The following is a 12,532-nucleotide window of genomic DNA, read 5'->3' as shown; positions in this document are numbered from 1 at the left end:
AGATAGATAGATAGATAGATAGATAGATAGATAGATAGATAGATAGATAGTCTAATCTTCTGCGGGCATATTTCCTTTAAAGTTTTCCAGAGGTGTTCCCCTCTGTCTGTGTCTTGTGACCCTGTGTTACTATGAGGACACACACTGAGTCAGTCCATTTATCTGACAGTAACAAGGCCTGTAATTATCTGGCCGTGGATGTGTCAATGGCTGTGTGTAAGGTCAAGGGAGTGGGGTGATTAGAGGGATTTTTACAATGCATTAACAATAGTCTCATGACTGACAACTAGCTGCCCTGTCACCATCCATCCATCCCTAGCTCCCTTGTCACTGTATAGCTCTTATTTATGTGAGGACTTAAACACATGGCCTTCTGTGCTGTGCCGCAGGTGTGACCAGTGCCGGCTCTGCTATCACTTTGGCTGTCTGGACCCCCCGCTCAAGAAGTCCCCCAAGCAGACAGGGTATGGATGGATATGCCAGGAGTGTGACACGTCCTCCTCCAAGGTGAGTGTGTATAAGTCCAAGTCAACTTTTTTTATAGTCCATTTTATGCAATATGGGCCAGATATACAGAGGAATCGAATAATAGCCCTGCGTTCCGAATCACATACTATTTCTTTTTTCTATTCTACATACTACCGTATTTTCCGCACAATAAGCCGCACTGGACTATAAGCCGCAGGTGTTATAATGTTTAATTACCATATGTAAGAATTTGTGCACAGAGGGGATTGTCGGGAAAGAGATGGCTGCTTGAGGAATCTCCCATTTATTAACATTTCAACAAACAAGTTGCATATTTGCAACGTATTCAAGTGTTACCATTTAGTGCAATAGCTACTAGGGATGGGCACAAGTGATTTCACTACTCGTGTGATCGCTTGCATTCCTCGAGGATCAATCGATTCCTCGTTAAACTTTTTTCTATTTTTAGAACGCAACGCATCTGTCTACAGAACAACTGTTCACCGCAATAAAGCGCTCAATGCTTATTGTCAAACAGTCACAGTATCCATATGATATTAAGGATTTATTCCCACAAGTTTAAAACACATTTTCCTCACTGAAAGTAATTAAATAGACGGGCCACAATTTAATCCGATCGAGTAGGTCTGCGTTGGGGAGAAAAAAGGCATGGGCTGTAGTTGTAACAAAGAAATAGCCTAAGTCACCATTTAAAATAAGAAGGGCAGCAAATAATATAAAATGATTGTCCTACAATTTAAATATATATAAATAACTCACCAAAGCAGATAGTTGTATATCCAACCGTGTAATGCTCACTCCGTGTCCGTGAATAATTACCGCGACTAATTCCTCATTAACGGAACGTTACACCGGTCGGTTTTTGAATCTTATCCCCATATTCCCTATTGAAGGCTTCTTAACTGTTGTTGGCTCGGAGCGAATGTGCCTGAAGTACGTAAGCCTTGCTTCTTCTTTACTTTTCTTTCCAAGCGGAGAGCACCTTGCATGCTCACCTGGAGTCTACTCATTACTAACTGAGAGTAACAGGTGTCATCTCCCCTTTTTATAAACTTAACTTTATCATCTGCTTTGAAATAATTGGACAGTTATATTCCTGAAAATGTTCTAAAGAAAGGAGAGACCGTGTTCAGCTCCACGGTGCTGTGGAGAACACAGGCTGCGCTGCGGTGGCAGTTATTTGCGGTTGCTGTTTGACACAACGCTTAGTTTATTTAACTTGCATCAAAATATTTAATTTAGTTCAACTTTATTTTATCCGTTTTGTGCCGTTTTGTACACGTATATAACATTTCAAAATAGGGGCGGCCGGCTGGCCGGCTTAAAGGCTACAAACACAAAAAAAAAAAAAAAAAACGATTTTCCTCTTCCATCAATCGAGTTCATTTGAAACAAGGAGTACTCGATTACTAACGCCCATCCCTAGTAGCTACAGAACATATACTGTGCTGTGTAATAACAGGGTCGAAAAATTGGGAAAAAGTTGCGGCTTATAGTCCGAAAAGTACGGTACACCTGACGATGAAAAGAATCTAGTTAGGATGCAGTAGGCATACTATTGGGACGTACTTTTACTTATTTATTTCATCATAACATTGCGCCTTAATCTTGCCTCTTGCTGTTATATCCGTCGCATCCCTGTTTGTTTTCATATGGAGGCTCCGTTGATGTGACGTCACTTCAGGTATGCACCGGATTGTGGGTCAGAATCGCCCAAATATGATGCTGTTTTCAACACTAGAAATCTCGGCCGGATGTAGCATCCGGGTCTTTCCATCCATCCTAAATCTGGCCACAAGAATCAGGACATCCTAAATCTTTTTTCTACCATACTAAATAGTAGAAAGTATGCGATTCGGAACCGGGTGAAGGTTTCTCTCCGACCCCACGGTGCAATACGTTCAAAAGGATCAAATAAGATCAGATAATTATACAATTAAAAAATAAATGCCTTCTAAATAGTGCAACAAATGTAAATACAATGTCTGCTCTCTCTACATATTGTTGGAATGTTCATGTAAAGCCCAAAACCCAACACTTGCAAATTTACCATGGTAACTGCATGCATCCTTTTTTTTTTTTACTATTCAATTGTATTGCAATGAAGGGGTAACATTTGGCAGCCTCTCAACCTAATTGATAAATGTATCTCCAATTTCCATTTCTCTAGATGCTAGTGGTTTATCCTGCTAGGGCTCCATCTATGTGAATAATAGGCACTGATTGATGCTGGCACAGACCAAGTGGATTTTTAAAAGCCATAGTCAAAATTCTGAATCACAGGAAGTAAACAGGCCATTATCAAGAACATCTAAATGTTTCTGCTCTCTCTTTTTTAAACACCCACCAAGGAGCAGTGTGGTTCTTAACAATAAATGACAGTTCTTTTTTTGCTTTGAATATAAAGCAAGATGTCGTTGGACAATTTATTTTACCCTTCCTTCATATCCAAACAGTCCCTGTGTTCCAAATCACATACTCTTTCTTTTTACTACACAACATACTGAAGTACAGAAGAGTTTAAGGGCCACAGGAGAGGAGAAAAATCAGATAAGGAAGTTTTTTTTTTGTATTATGTCAAGAAATTTCAAGAATAAAGACGAATACTCCAAAATGCTATTGTTGTTAGTGGGGCATTTATGTATTTTCAGCATACTACAATTGAAGTGCATGTATTGGGACATCCTAAATCTTTTTCTGGCGTACTAAATAGTAGGGAAGTATGGGGATTGGAACACAGGGTATGTCTTATCTTTATTTCTATGTTGTTGCTTTTCAGTCTCCAACATGACAGTTATGGAACTACAAGTGGGATATGGGGTCCAACAGTGATTTTGTTTATTATTATTTGACGAACCAATACAATCTGTTATGCACACTTAGTATGCCTTCATGTTCAGTTGTGTATACACTACATAAACCTTAGGTGATGTATTAAGTAACATATTCAACTCTGGGTTTCTAATTGATTTGTTTCCAATGTAGAATGCATTTAAAAAAGCTTAATCTTATCAGTCTACTGCGTCTCCCACTCACATTCCTAATACACCTCAGAATTGTTCTGTTAAAGGTGGAGTCAGCAATTCTTGAGAACACTTGTTGTCAAAATCACTTTTTTTGTCACAAAATAATTTTATATCTTATCATGATCCGCTACCTGTACATACTCTGTGCGCGTTGAAAAAAAAAGCCAGTGTTAATACACAGCCTAGGCTCCGTAAACAGGTATGTAGATCAAGTAGCTCCGACCCACTGAAGGTAACATTGCTATTGATATACAGTAGAGTGAGCTAGTGCTTGACTTGTACTTTGCGCTTATGTAAAGTGTAACAGTGTGAGTATCTCGCCGGGCTGCTCTTTCTCCCTCTAAACTCTCTGTCATTTCCCAAATTGGTGTGAATGTTTCTTTCTCTTCATTCGTTTTTTTAGCAAGCAAAGATCACTCATGCTCAATAACTGTAAGCCTGTTCAAGGCATTGGTTGGTTACACAAATCTTTTTTTCTTTGGAATGTAGCTCACAGCTATACTATACTATACATAGAGGTGTTTGTGATTCAGAGAATTGTTTTTATTCTTCGATTTGAGTTCACCCGTTACACTTGAAGGGGCATGTTTAAGCAAGAAATGGATAAAAGGAAACCGACACGTGTTGGAGCATTGATAATGTTGCGAGGTCTTACATTTTGAGAGGCAGTTATAGGAATGTCATGTGACATATTTGAGAAAGCGCGGCGCACAGACCTTTTTAGGCGCGAGGTGCTCAGAGTGTCTCGGTAATAGCAAGTATGGGGGAGATAATTGACTCCACTAAGGGCATCTAAAAAGCACTCTGAGATGAGAGCTGTATTTAAGGAAAGTTTTATTATCTGCTTTTAAATGCCAAGCCATGCAGCGTTTTTGCCTGTGGGTGGGTGGGGGGGGGGGGGGGGGGGATGTTTCTTTAAATGCCAGCATTAAGTGCAGAACCTCACCTGATGGCTTGCGAGTGAGATTCAGCTGCCGGCAGAGATACCTGGAGGTCAGCCCCTCTTGCCTGACAGTCTGCTACAGAGAATGGTAGAGGAAGTGATTTGTCAAAAGCTCCCTACAGCAAACTGCTCTTATCTAAGAGTGAAGACGTATGACATCTGTTGGAAGTGGTATACGCAGGGGGGGCGAGTATCTAAGTGATGGTGTGTGTGTGTGTGTGTGTGTGTGTGTGTGTGTGTGTGTGTGTGTGTGTGTGTGTGTGTGTGTGTGTGTGTGTGTGTGTGTGTGTGTGTGTGTGTGTGTGTGTGTGTGTGAACAAGACACTTTTCTATTTGAAGTTGGTTTGGAACATTATGGTCCAAGTCAGGGTTTTTCTTGTCTCAGGATGGGCCTTTGGGGGGTGACAACAGGAACACATTTTGGTAACAACACTGTTTTGGGATCACATCTATGTGCAACAGATAAGGCAAAAATGCTGTTCATTTCTTATCATTTTATAAAACAAAACAATACCGTATTGTGCTTGAGACTGATTCCTGAGAAACTTTACGACATGTTGCAATAAAGAAGCCAAAGATATGAAGAAAATTTATCATTTATCCCAAGTCAAGGAAACTGCAAGACATTGGGATTTAATTGGTCTGAACTAGAAATACATCAGAGACTTTACATTGCTAATTATATTTCTGTTTAATTGTATTTTGAATACAATGGAAATAGAGGTCTTATCTTATGTTCATTTTCATTTCATTTTTTATCATTTTAGCGCTGGTGATTTTCCTTTGGTATTGAAAAAGAAGAAGGCTTCACACTTGCATAGATTAGCAAGCCAACATGAATGGAGCCTGTGGCCACCATTATTTTCCAGCACTGCCTTAACCCTCTTGGGCATGTAGTTCACCAGAGCTTCACAGGTTGCCACTGGAATCCTCTTCCACCCATTCATGACGACATCAAGGAGCTGGTGGATATTAGAAACCATACGCTCCTCCACCTCCTGTTTGAGGATGCCCCAAAGAGGCTCGATAGGGTTTAGGTCTGGAGACATGCTTGGCCAGTCCATCACCTTTTCCGTCAGCTTCTTTAGCAAGCCAGTGGTCGTTTGGAGGTGTGTTTGGGGTCGTTATCATGTTGAAATACTGCACTGCGGCCCGGTTTACGAAGGTTGAGTGCACGTGCTCAGCGTCATATCTAAAGGTTGGCTTTGGAAAAAAATCCAATGAGTGCTGCCAGCATTGCTGCAGGTCTTGAAGGGGTGGGGGGTCAGCCTGTCAGTGCTCAGACCATACGCCACACTGCATCATACTGGTCTGCATGGCTGTTGTCCCAGAAGGAAACCAATCTAAAGATGATGAGCATTTTTTTGGCTTTGTGACCAAACCAAATACAAATTCCCACCGTAGTTCAAAAGAAAGGTGTTTGTTACCTTCTGTGTTTCTGAGTGCCTGGGCCTCTTTCTGTTGAGCTCCTGATTAATAACCAAATGTATTTTGATGGAGGATTTGTCCCTGTGATTGTCCTTGTATAGTTGAGATGTTAATAGAGCAGTAGTCATTACAGAAAGGCTGCTTGGTGTAACATGTAGCAGGAGGAGAATGCAGGAGCTTGAGTACCGGTTCGGTTGTGTGTTTTTCTGTTGTGCAAAGGGGCCAATAAAAGGCTTTATTAGACAAGGCTTGAGTTCATTATAGATGCTGTGTTTCTGTGGGCCTGCCTGCCTTAGATAAACCTCGCTCCAACCAAGGCTGCATCCCTCCAGCTGTCAACCCCCAGAGCCCTCACCAAATTGATTTCAGTAATAAAGTGACAGTCTTTGCCGTAATATACGGATGGCCTTTAATTCAAAGCCTGTTACCATGCCAAAAGGGGGCGCTTGTTTAAGGCTTTATTTACACCCTTGCAGCACTTGCCTGGCAATGCCTAGGTTTCCACGGTGAATCAGATCCAGAAGAGTTGGATAAAAGGTTTTAAAATGCCAAAAGGCTTTTTAAAGTTGCCCGGGCCAGTGTGTTTTAAAGTGCTCAACTGTGACCTTTGTGTGGGACGCACTACTCTAAAGCTGCAGTACCCAACTGTTGTCATCAAAAGGATTGCGACCGCTTGAAATTACAGTGCATAAAATTTGCATTACTTTCGCTTCCTCCACACAGCCATATGGCCTAGGCCCCCACTCCTACACAGCACATCAGCTTTGTATTTGAAGTTATCGCATGACCTCAAAGTATGCAGCTCTGTTTGTTTGTTGCATGAGTTGTGTCTTAAAGAGTTAGCGTTAGCCGTTTTTTCACTACAAGTGTTTGCTGTTTTTTTTGTGTAGCCGCTAATGTTCCTTTGGATGTCATTCCCAATTCAGAGGGAGATTACCTTTTACAAGCTGTGCCATCAATCAGAGGCTCCGTCACTTGACCTGTGAAAGACTCTAATTAAGTTAGCCTAATTAATTTAATGAATTGTCACAGTCGGCCGACTTCACTATATTGAGTAAATTAAAAGAAAAACAGGCGTCATTACTCATCAGATCCTCTGCTATTTAGAGGGAGGCCGAGGCTATGCACTTTTTTCTACCAACTCCCCATCCAGTGGGTGTCTATCTTAGTGAGAAATCTAACTTTTTACTACGTTTTTATTTTCCCAGTGAGGCATTTCAGTTGGTGCATTTATGGATTGAAAATTAATCCCAAGTTTGATTTGAATTTGTTAGCTCTCTGTTGTTTATTCAAGTTCACGTTTAAGGCTGTTAAGGAATGCGCGATCAATACGCCCCAACAGTCTAGGCTTTTACTCAAGAGATTGAGGTGCTTAAAGCCTGATAACCTCATCAATGATGGCTCTTTTTTTTTTTTTTTTTTTTTTTTATAGACGTGGCCCAAGTTTAACCACAGTTTAATGTGATTTAAAGGCAAGCAGGGGCTAGCTAGCTAAAGTAGCCTGCAGGGACGTGGTCAAGGGTGGCCAAAGACCAAGAGAAAATCAATGGCTAGGAGTCACCTCAATCACTTTAAGTAGGCGCTACAGACGCCCGTGCCTCCTCTCAGGGGCCAATTTGTGGAGCAAAGCGGAGTGTGTGATTGCTGCTGAGAGTTCCCGGTGGCCCCTCAGCAGTCTATTTCTCTGGACCTGGCTCATTCTAATAACCCTCTTAGCGCTCAGCGTACATGAGGACACTTTGTCGGACCCCCTCAGTATTGCATGGCCATAAACAGTGTAGCGCGTACACACACACACACACACACACAGCAGCAGCAGCACCAGCCTTCAGTTAAGATAGCATTCCCACAAGTCCCTGGCTCCTGCTGCGTAGGCACAAAGCATGCAACATTCTAATTGCATTCTGGTTGGAGTTTCCCTACAATAAATATACATAATACACTTTGTCTCCTTTTTGTGACTCCACCACATTTTAATATATGGCTACTTTGGATGTATTGGCCTTTACTTGCGGAGGACTTAGGATAAAATAAGACACTGGCTTGTTAAGCTTGATGTGTGTTCATATAAAGCACGGTGTAATTGCTGTCATGAACAAACCCCAGAAGTCCAACTTTGTTTTAATGGTTGACCTTCAACTAAAGTGCTGTATCTATGGCTTATGCAACATTTATCAAACCTTACACTAATAAGGCCTAACCCCAACCCAGTGTAATTTTTGCTCCACAACAATACAGGTAAACACCTCTGTACCAATAAGCATAGGACTAGTGCTAATAGGGCTCAATAGTGATGACCCCTTTTTTTTGCGGTTCCTGAAGTACATTTTCCCATTCAAAACCCCCATGGGTCATGGGTAGTGTAGTACTTCTCCCTGAGATCGCGAATGAACTATGTTTTTCTTAAAACAAGGTTAATATCATGCAAACTATCATACAAAAGTGTATACCATTAATTCACACTCAGGTAGCTCATGGTAAGTCTGCCTTGGATGGTTATTACATTATGGCTTATAATCAAATCCACAATGGAGAATATGAATGGGATTTTTACTTCCAGAAACAGCACAGTCGAGGCCTTTAAACATGAGACTAGAAAGATAGGCTCATATGTTGTGGTCTTGTATTCATTTCAATGTATTTTCCTTTACAAATGATCTTTGGCTAAAGACAGACACTGGCTTCCAGACAGCAGGATAAGGTTTTATCTTGTCGGGCCCATTAACTTTTGCTCAGAATTGACATTAATTATTTACAGCATATGTAATCTGCTGCTGGCTATATATGTCATTTTAACCCTCAAATAACATTGGTCAAATCATCTAAAATGATTATTGGTATGTATAATTGGTGTCCTCCACTATAGGTTTTTGGCAATACTATAATTGTGCAAGCTGTGCATAATTTCGGCCATCTCATTTGCATTGGTATACTTGTATTAGTGAAAGTTCTGGGGCAACCTGCATTCAATATTCTGTATAGAAGTCATTATCTCATGTGTAAAACACATTTGCCACTTAGTCAGAAATCCCTTCCTGTTTGATTTTGAATTTTAGAGACATTTCTGTCATTTTCTCTTTGCCATGCTGTGCGTTGGCAGCCTGATTCTCAGAACTAAAGCAGAGCTACACAAGCCGTTTCCCCACCGTGCCCAGGCACTCAGACCTGTTTATGATGCTCTGCTTATTTCTAAAACACTTCAAATTGGAAAGAGAGAGACAGCAGCGTTCCTTATCCTGGCTGTATATCCTCTTCCAGGAGGCTGCCGTTATCTGGCGGGGTGATAAAAAAAAAAAAGCTGCTTGTGAATTTTTACCTCTGATTAAATTAGGTGTTGCCTGGTAACTTCCATATCAGTCATGCCTCACTAAAGTGGAAATACGTTTCTTGGAGAGTGAGAGAAAAAATTGGACATTAAAGACTGCCCTTTGTAATAAATGAAATGGGAATTGCAAATATGCGCAGTCATGAAATTTAATTGTGCTCTCTGGTGACTGGTTTGTGGGCGCAGGAGAAGCGCTGGGGGCAGAGGTGGTTAAATGTAGCGCGTAACGCGCCGCCTGAACAGGCTAATGAAGCCGCTGTTTATGACCCGCTGCAAGTGTGTCATCTCTTGAATGGCAACAAGATACACACACACAAGCACACACATACAGACAAATGGAGCTACACACAAACACACACACACAATGTTCCTATTAACAACCAAATGAGGTATTGTCTTAAGTAAATTTCATTAATGTCTTGATGTTTTTCTTGTTGCGGGCTGAGAATAGGCCACATTAAGTACAATACAACAATCTACAGTAGAGTAGTGTACAACATTTGAGCCAGTTTTAATGACTTTATAATGGCAATGAAAGGAGGCACAGATATAAAAAAAAAATACAATGGCACAATAAACTATGTTTGTTCCAGTGTTAACAGTCCCTTTAGTGATTTACAGGCTTCATAAGTTGAACATTTATGTTTATAGCAAACCAAATAGCCAATATTTCATGGTATGAAATTCTCTGAAAAGCATAAAGAATTTCCTGGAGAAGGCTTTTTGAGACATGTTCCACACTTTAATACGTGATTGTGCATGTCATCATAATGAGCTTGTGTTTTGAAATATAAATCCAGTTTGTGCTGTATACATGACTTGAGTTTTAGAACATGATTCAAATCAATGACAGTTTACATTAAGTTATTACAGCTTTGAATAATAGAAATTATATTACTCATCTAAAGAAAAAAGAATAAAGAAAAAAGAAAAAATGCATTTAGATGTATGAACATGTTAGTGGCAGGAAACTATAGGATACCAAACATTTCTTGAAAATATCAAGTTTCCGAGAATATTTTATTAATGTTGAAATAAATATTGTTCGGGCTATCAGGAAAAGTCCTGTATGAATTAAAAGAAAGGATATGTAGAAACGAGAGTCCAATACAACTTTGGTACAATGAGATTGAAATGAGAATAGTCTATCACAATAATGCATTGTAATAAAATATCATTGTTGCTTAATTAATACATTTTTGTTATTTATTCTTTATATTTCATAAAGTTCTGTATTCTTTGCCAAGAGTAAATATAAGTTTGGTCAAGCTAAAATGTACAAGATTAAGAATATAGGTTTACTCACCTTCTACTGTTAGTCTAAATGCTGAGTGTTAGGTTTGTTTGTACCAATGATCATTAAAGTCTGTCTTAATCTTCCATGGGCATTACATGCATGTATACCTTATTGAACAGATATTAATCATCTAATGTTTCATTCAAATCAGCTTGCATTTACATCTGATTTGAATATTCTTAACCTGTATAATCTTGCAAACCATGTTAAGAAGCTTCATATACATGAGTGCTTGATTGTTATGTGCTATTCCCTAATGTGTATAGTGTTAGACGTAATGTGCATAACTATGGATTATCTGAACAGCTCAACATTTATCTAACTGTGAAGGTAGTACAGCCATCATAGGCAAGAGAACGCTAGCGCTAGGCACCACGTTGTGCAGTGTAAGACACACTCATAAATAAACACAGAGAAAGCAGAAAACATGATAAGAACAAATCAGTCACACTAATTGACTGTTAATTATTTTGAGGACTGTAGGCTTGATTAAGGAAAGGCAAAGCTTATTAAAGAATGCACTCTGTGTTTTACATTATACAGTGTAAAACTTAATCCAAGTTTATGAGGTTGATTGTATTGTGTGTGGGGCAGATCTTTGTGTGTGTGTGTGTGTGTGTGTGTGTGTGTGTGTGTGTGTGTGTGTGTGTGTGTGTGTGTGTGTGTTTTCAGGGGCTTGCAAATGAGCGTATGCAGGCAGCGTGGATGTCAGTGTGTGTGTGTGTGTGTGAGCAGGGCTGGTCTATGTTGCCACCTAGGGCTCAGTGTGTGAGAGCTCTCTCACTGCATCGGATGACAAGAGACGCTCTTGCTCCTGCCCTTTTAAGACGGCGACCCCAACCAGCAGCAAAATGCAAAATGTGGCATTTCATTATCATATATGTATATGTTAGTGCCAAAGGGGTCCTGGCAAGCCTATGGAAAAACAGACCTTCCTCTCCCCTCTGGAGAGATGGAGATATCCCACAATGCCAGAGCCCATCAGCTCCCGCGGGCTTGTCAGAGGAGGGGGGGTGGGGGGGGGCTGCCTCTCCAGTCAAGTCAGAGTCTCTAGCAGGGGGCTACTGATGCAAAACACAACGGCGTAAGCTCAACCTCTGTAGTCCACAGTTTGAGACAACTGCTTCCCCCCATGTCCTCCTTCTCTGGATCAGTGGCTGGAGCTGCACTTTAAAACGTGTTACAAATTTGTAATGTGCCGTATAGAATTAAATCAAATCAAATCAGTTTTATTTGTATAGCCCAAAATCACAAATAGACACCTCAGAATTACGCACACATCTTCAAACACACAGATAAAACGATAGGTTCACAGTGATAATTATGGCTGTTGTGTTTTTTATCTGAGAAAAATAGAATGCTGGATATGATGCAGCATGGTTGATGATATATTAGCTTTAGTATTGATTCTTTTAAGATTGTTTCGTGGGGCATTTTTCAAGATTTGTATTCGTAGTTTGGAGAGACAGAGATGAAATGGGGTAAAGACGGAAATTACATGCAGGGAACAACCAAGGGTCGGACTCAATCCGGGTTGTTGTGAAGAGGACTTAGCCTCTATTGGGGGGAGGCTCTATCCACTACACCGCAAGCGCCCCCATCACTTTAGTATTTTTAAGAATAATATTTATCTAATAATTCACAAGACATGCTCATTTTAGCGTTCAAAATAGTAATCTGGGTTTCTACTATAGCAACTGTTTTCACGGTGTAGTGTCCAAACAAAACCGTTATATGTCTCACAGTTGCCATTGCTGAATCTCCTCTTTTCAGCCTCTGTCTGAAACGCTCTGTTTAAAAGCCTGTCTCTTTAAGCCTGTCCCACCTTCAAAAGTGCCCAGTCTGCTCTGATTGGCCCTAAATCTAACTGCTGGTTTGAATCTAACCAGTTAAGTTAGGTTGGTATTAAAGTGGGATGGCTTATCCCCTTATGACATCATAAGAGGAGATAAATCTGAAATCTGTTTTTAAACACATGTTTTCAGAATGGTGGAGGTTGAGAAAAACAGAGAGGGTTGTTTTGT

The 12,532-nt window shown here is 40.4% G+C and overlaps 1 protein-coding gene across 5 annotated transcripts in view; it reads left to right on the top strand.

Moving 5' to 3' along the window:
- Nucleotides 1–12,532, top strand: part of phf14 (PHD finger protein 14) — a 102,818-nt gene that overhangs the window by 78,079 nt on the left and 12,207 nt on the right. For 3 of the 5 annotated variants that reach the window (XM_080045764.1, XM_080045763.1, XM_080045765.1), the window contains exon 17: nt 390–513. In XM_080045764.1, the coding sequence (XP_079901890.1) occupies nt 390–513 (124 nt within the window). The remainder of the gene's footprint in view (nt 1–389; nt 514–12,532) is intronic. The other 2 variants (XM_080045766.1, XM_080045767.1) reach the window with 1 other exon arrangement.

Source organism: Ammodytes marinus (genome assembly GCF_949987685.1).
Source record: "Ammodytes marinus genome assembly, chromosome: 17".
NCBI classification, from domain to species: Eukaryota; Metazoa; Chordata; class Actinopteri; order Uranoscopiformes; family Ammodytidae; genus Ammodytes; species Ammodytes marinus.
The sequence above is the reverse complement of the archived record's forward strand: the minus strand, read 5'-3'. Positions and strand labels throughout refer to the sequence as shown.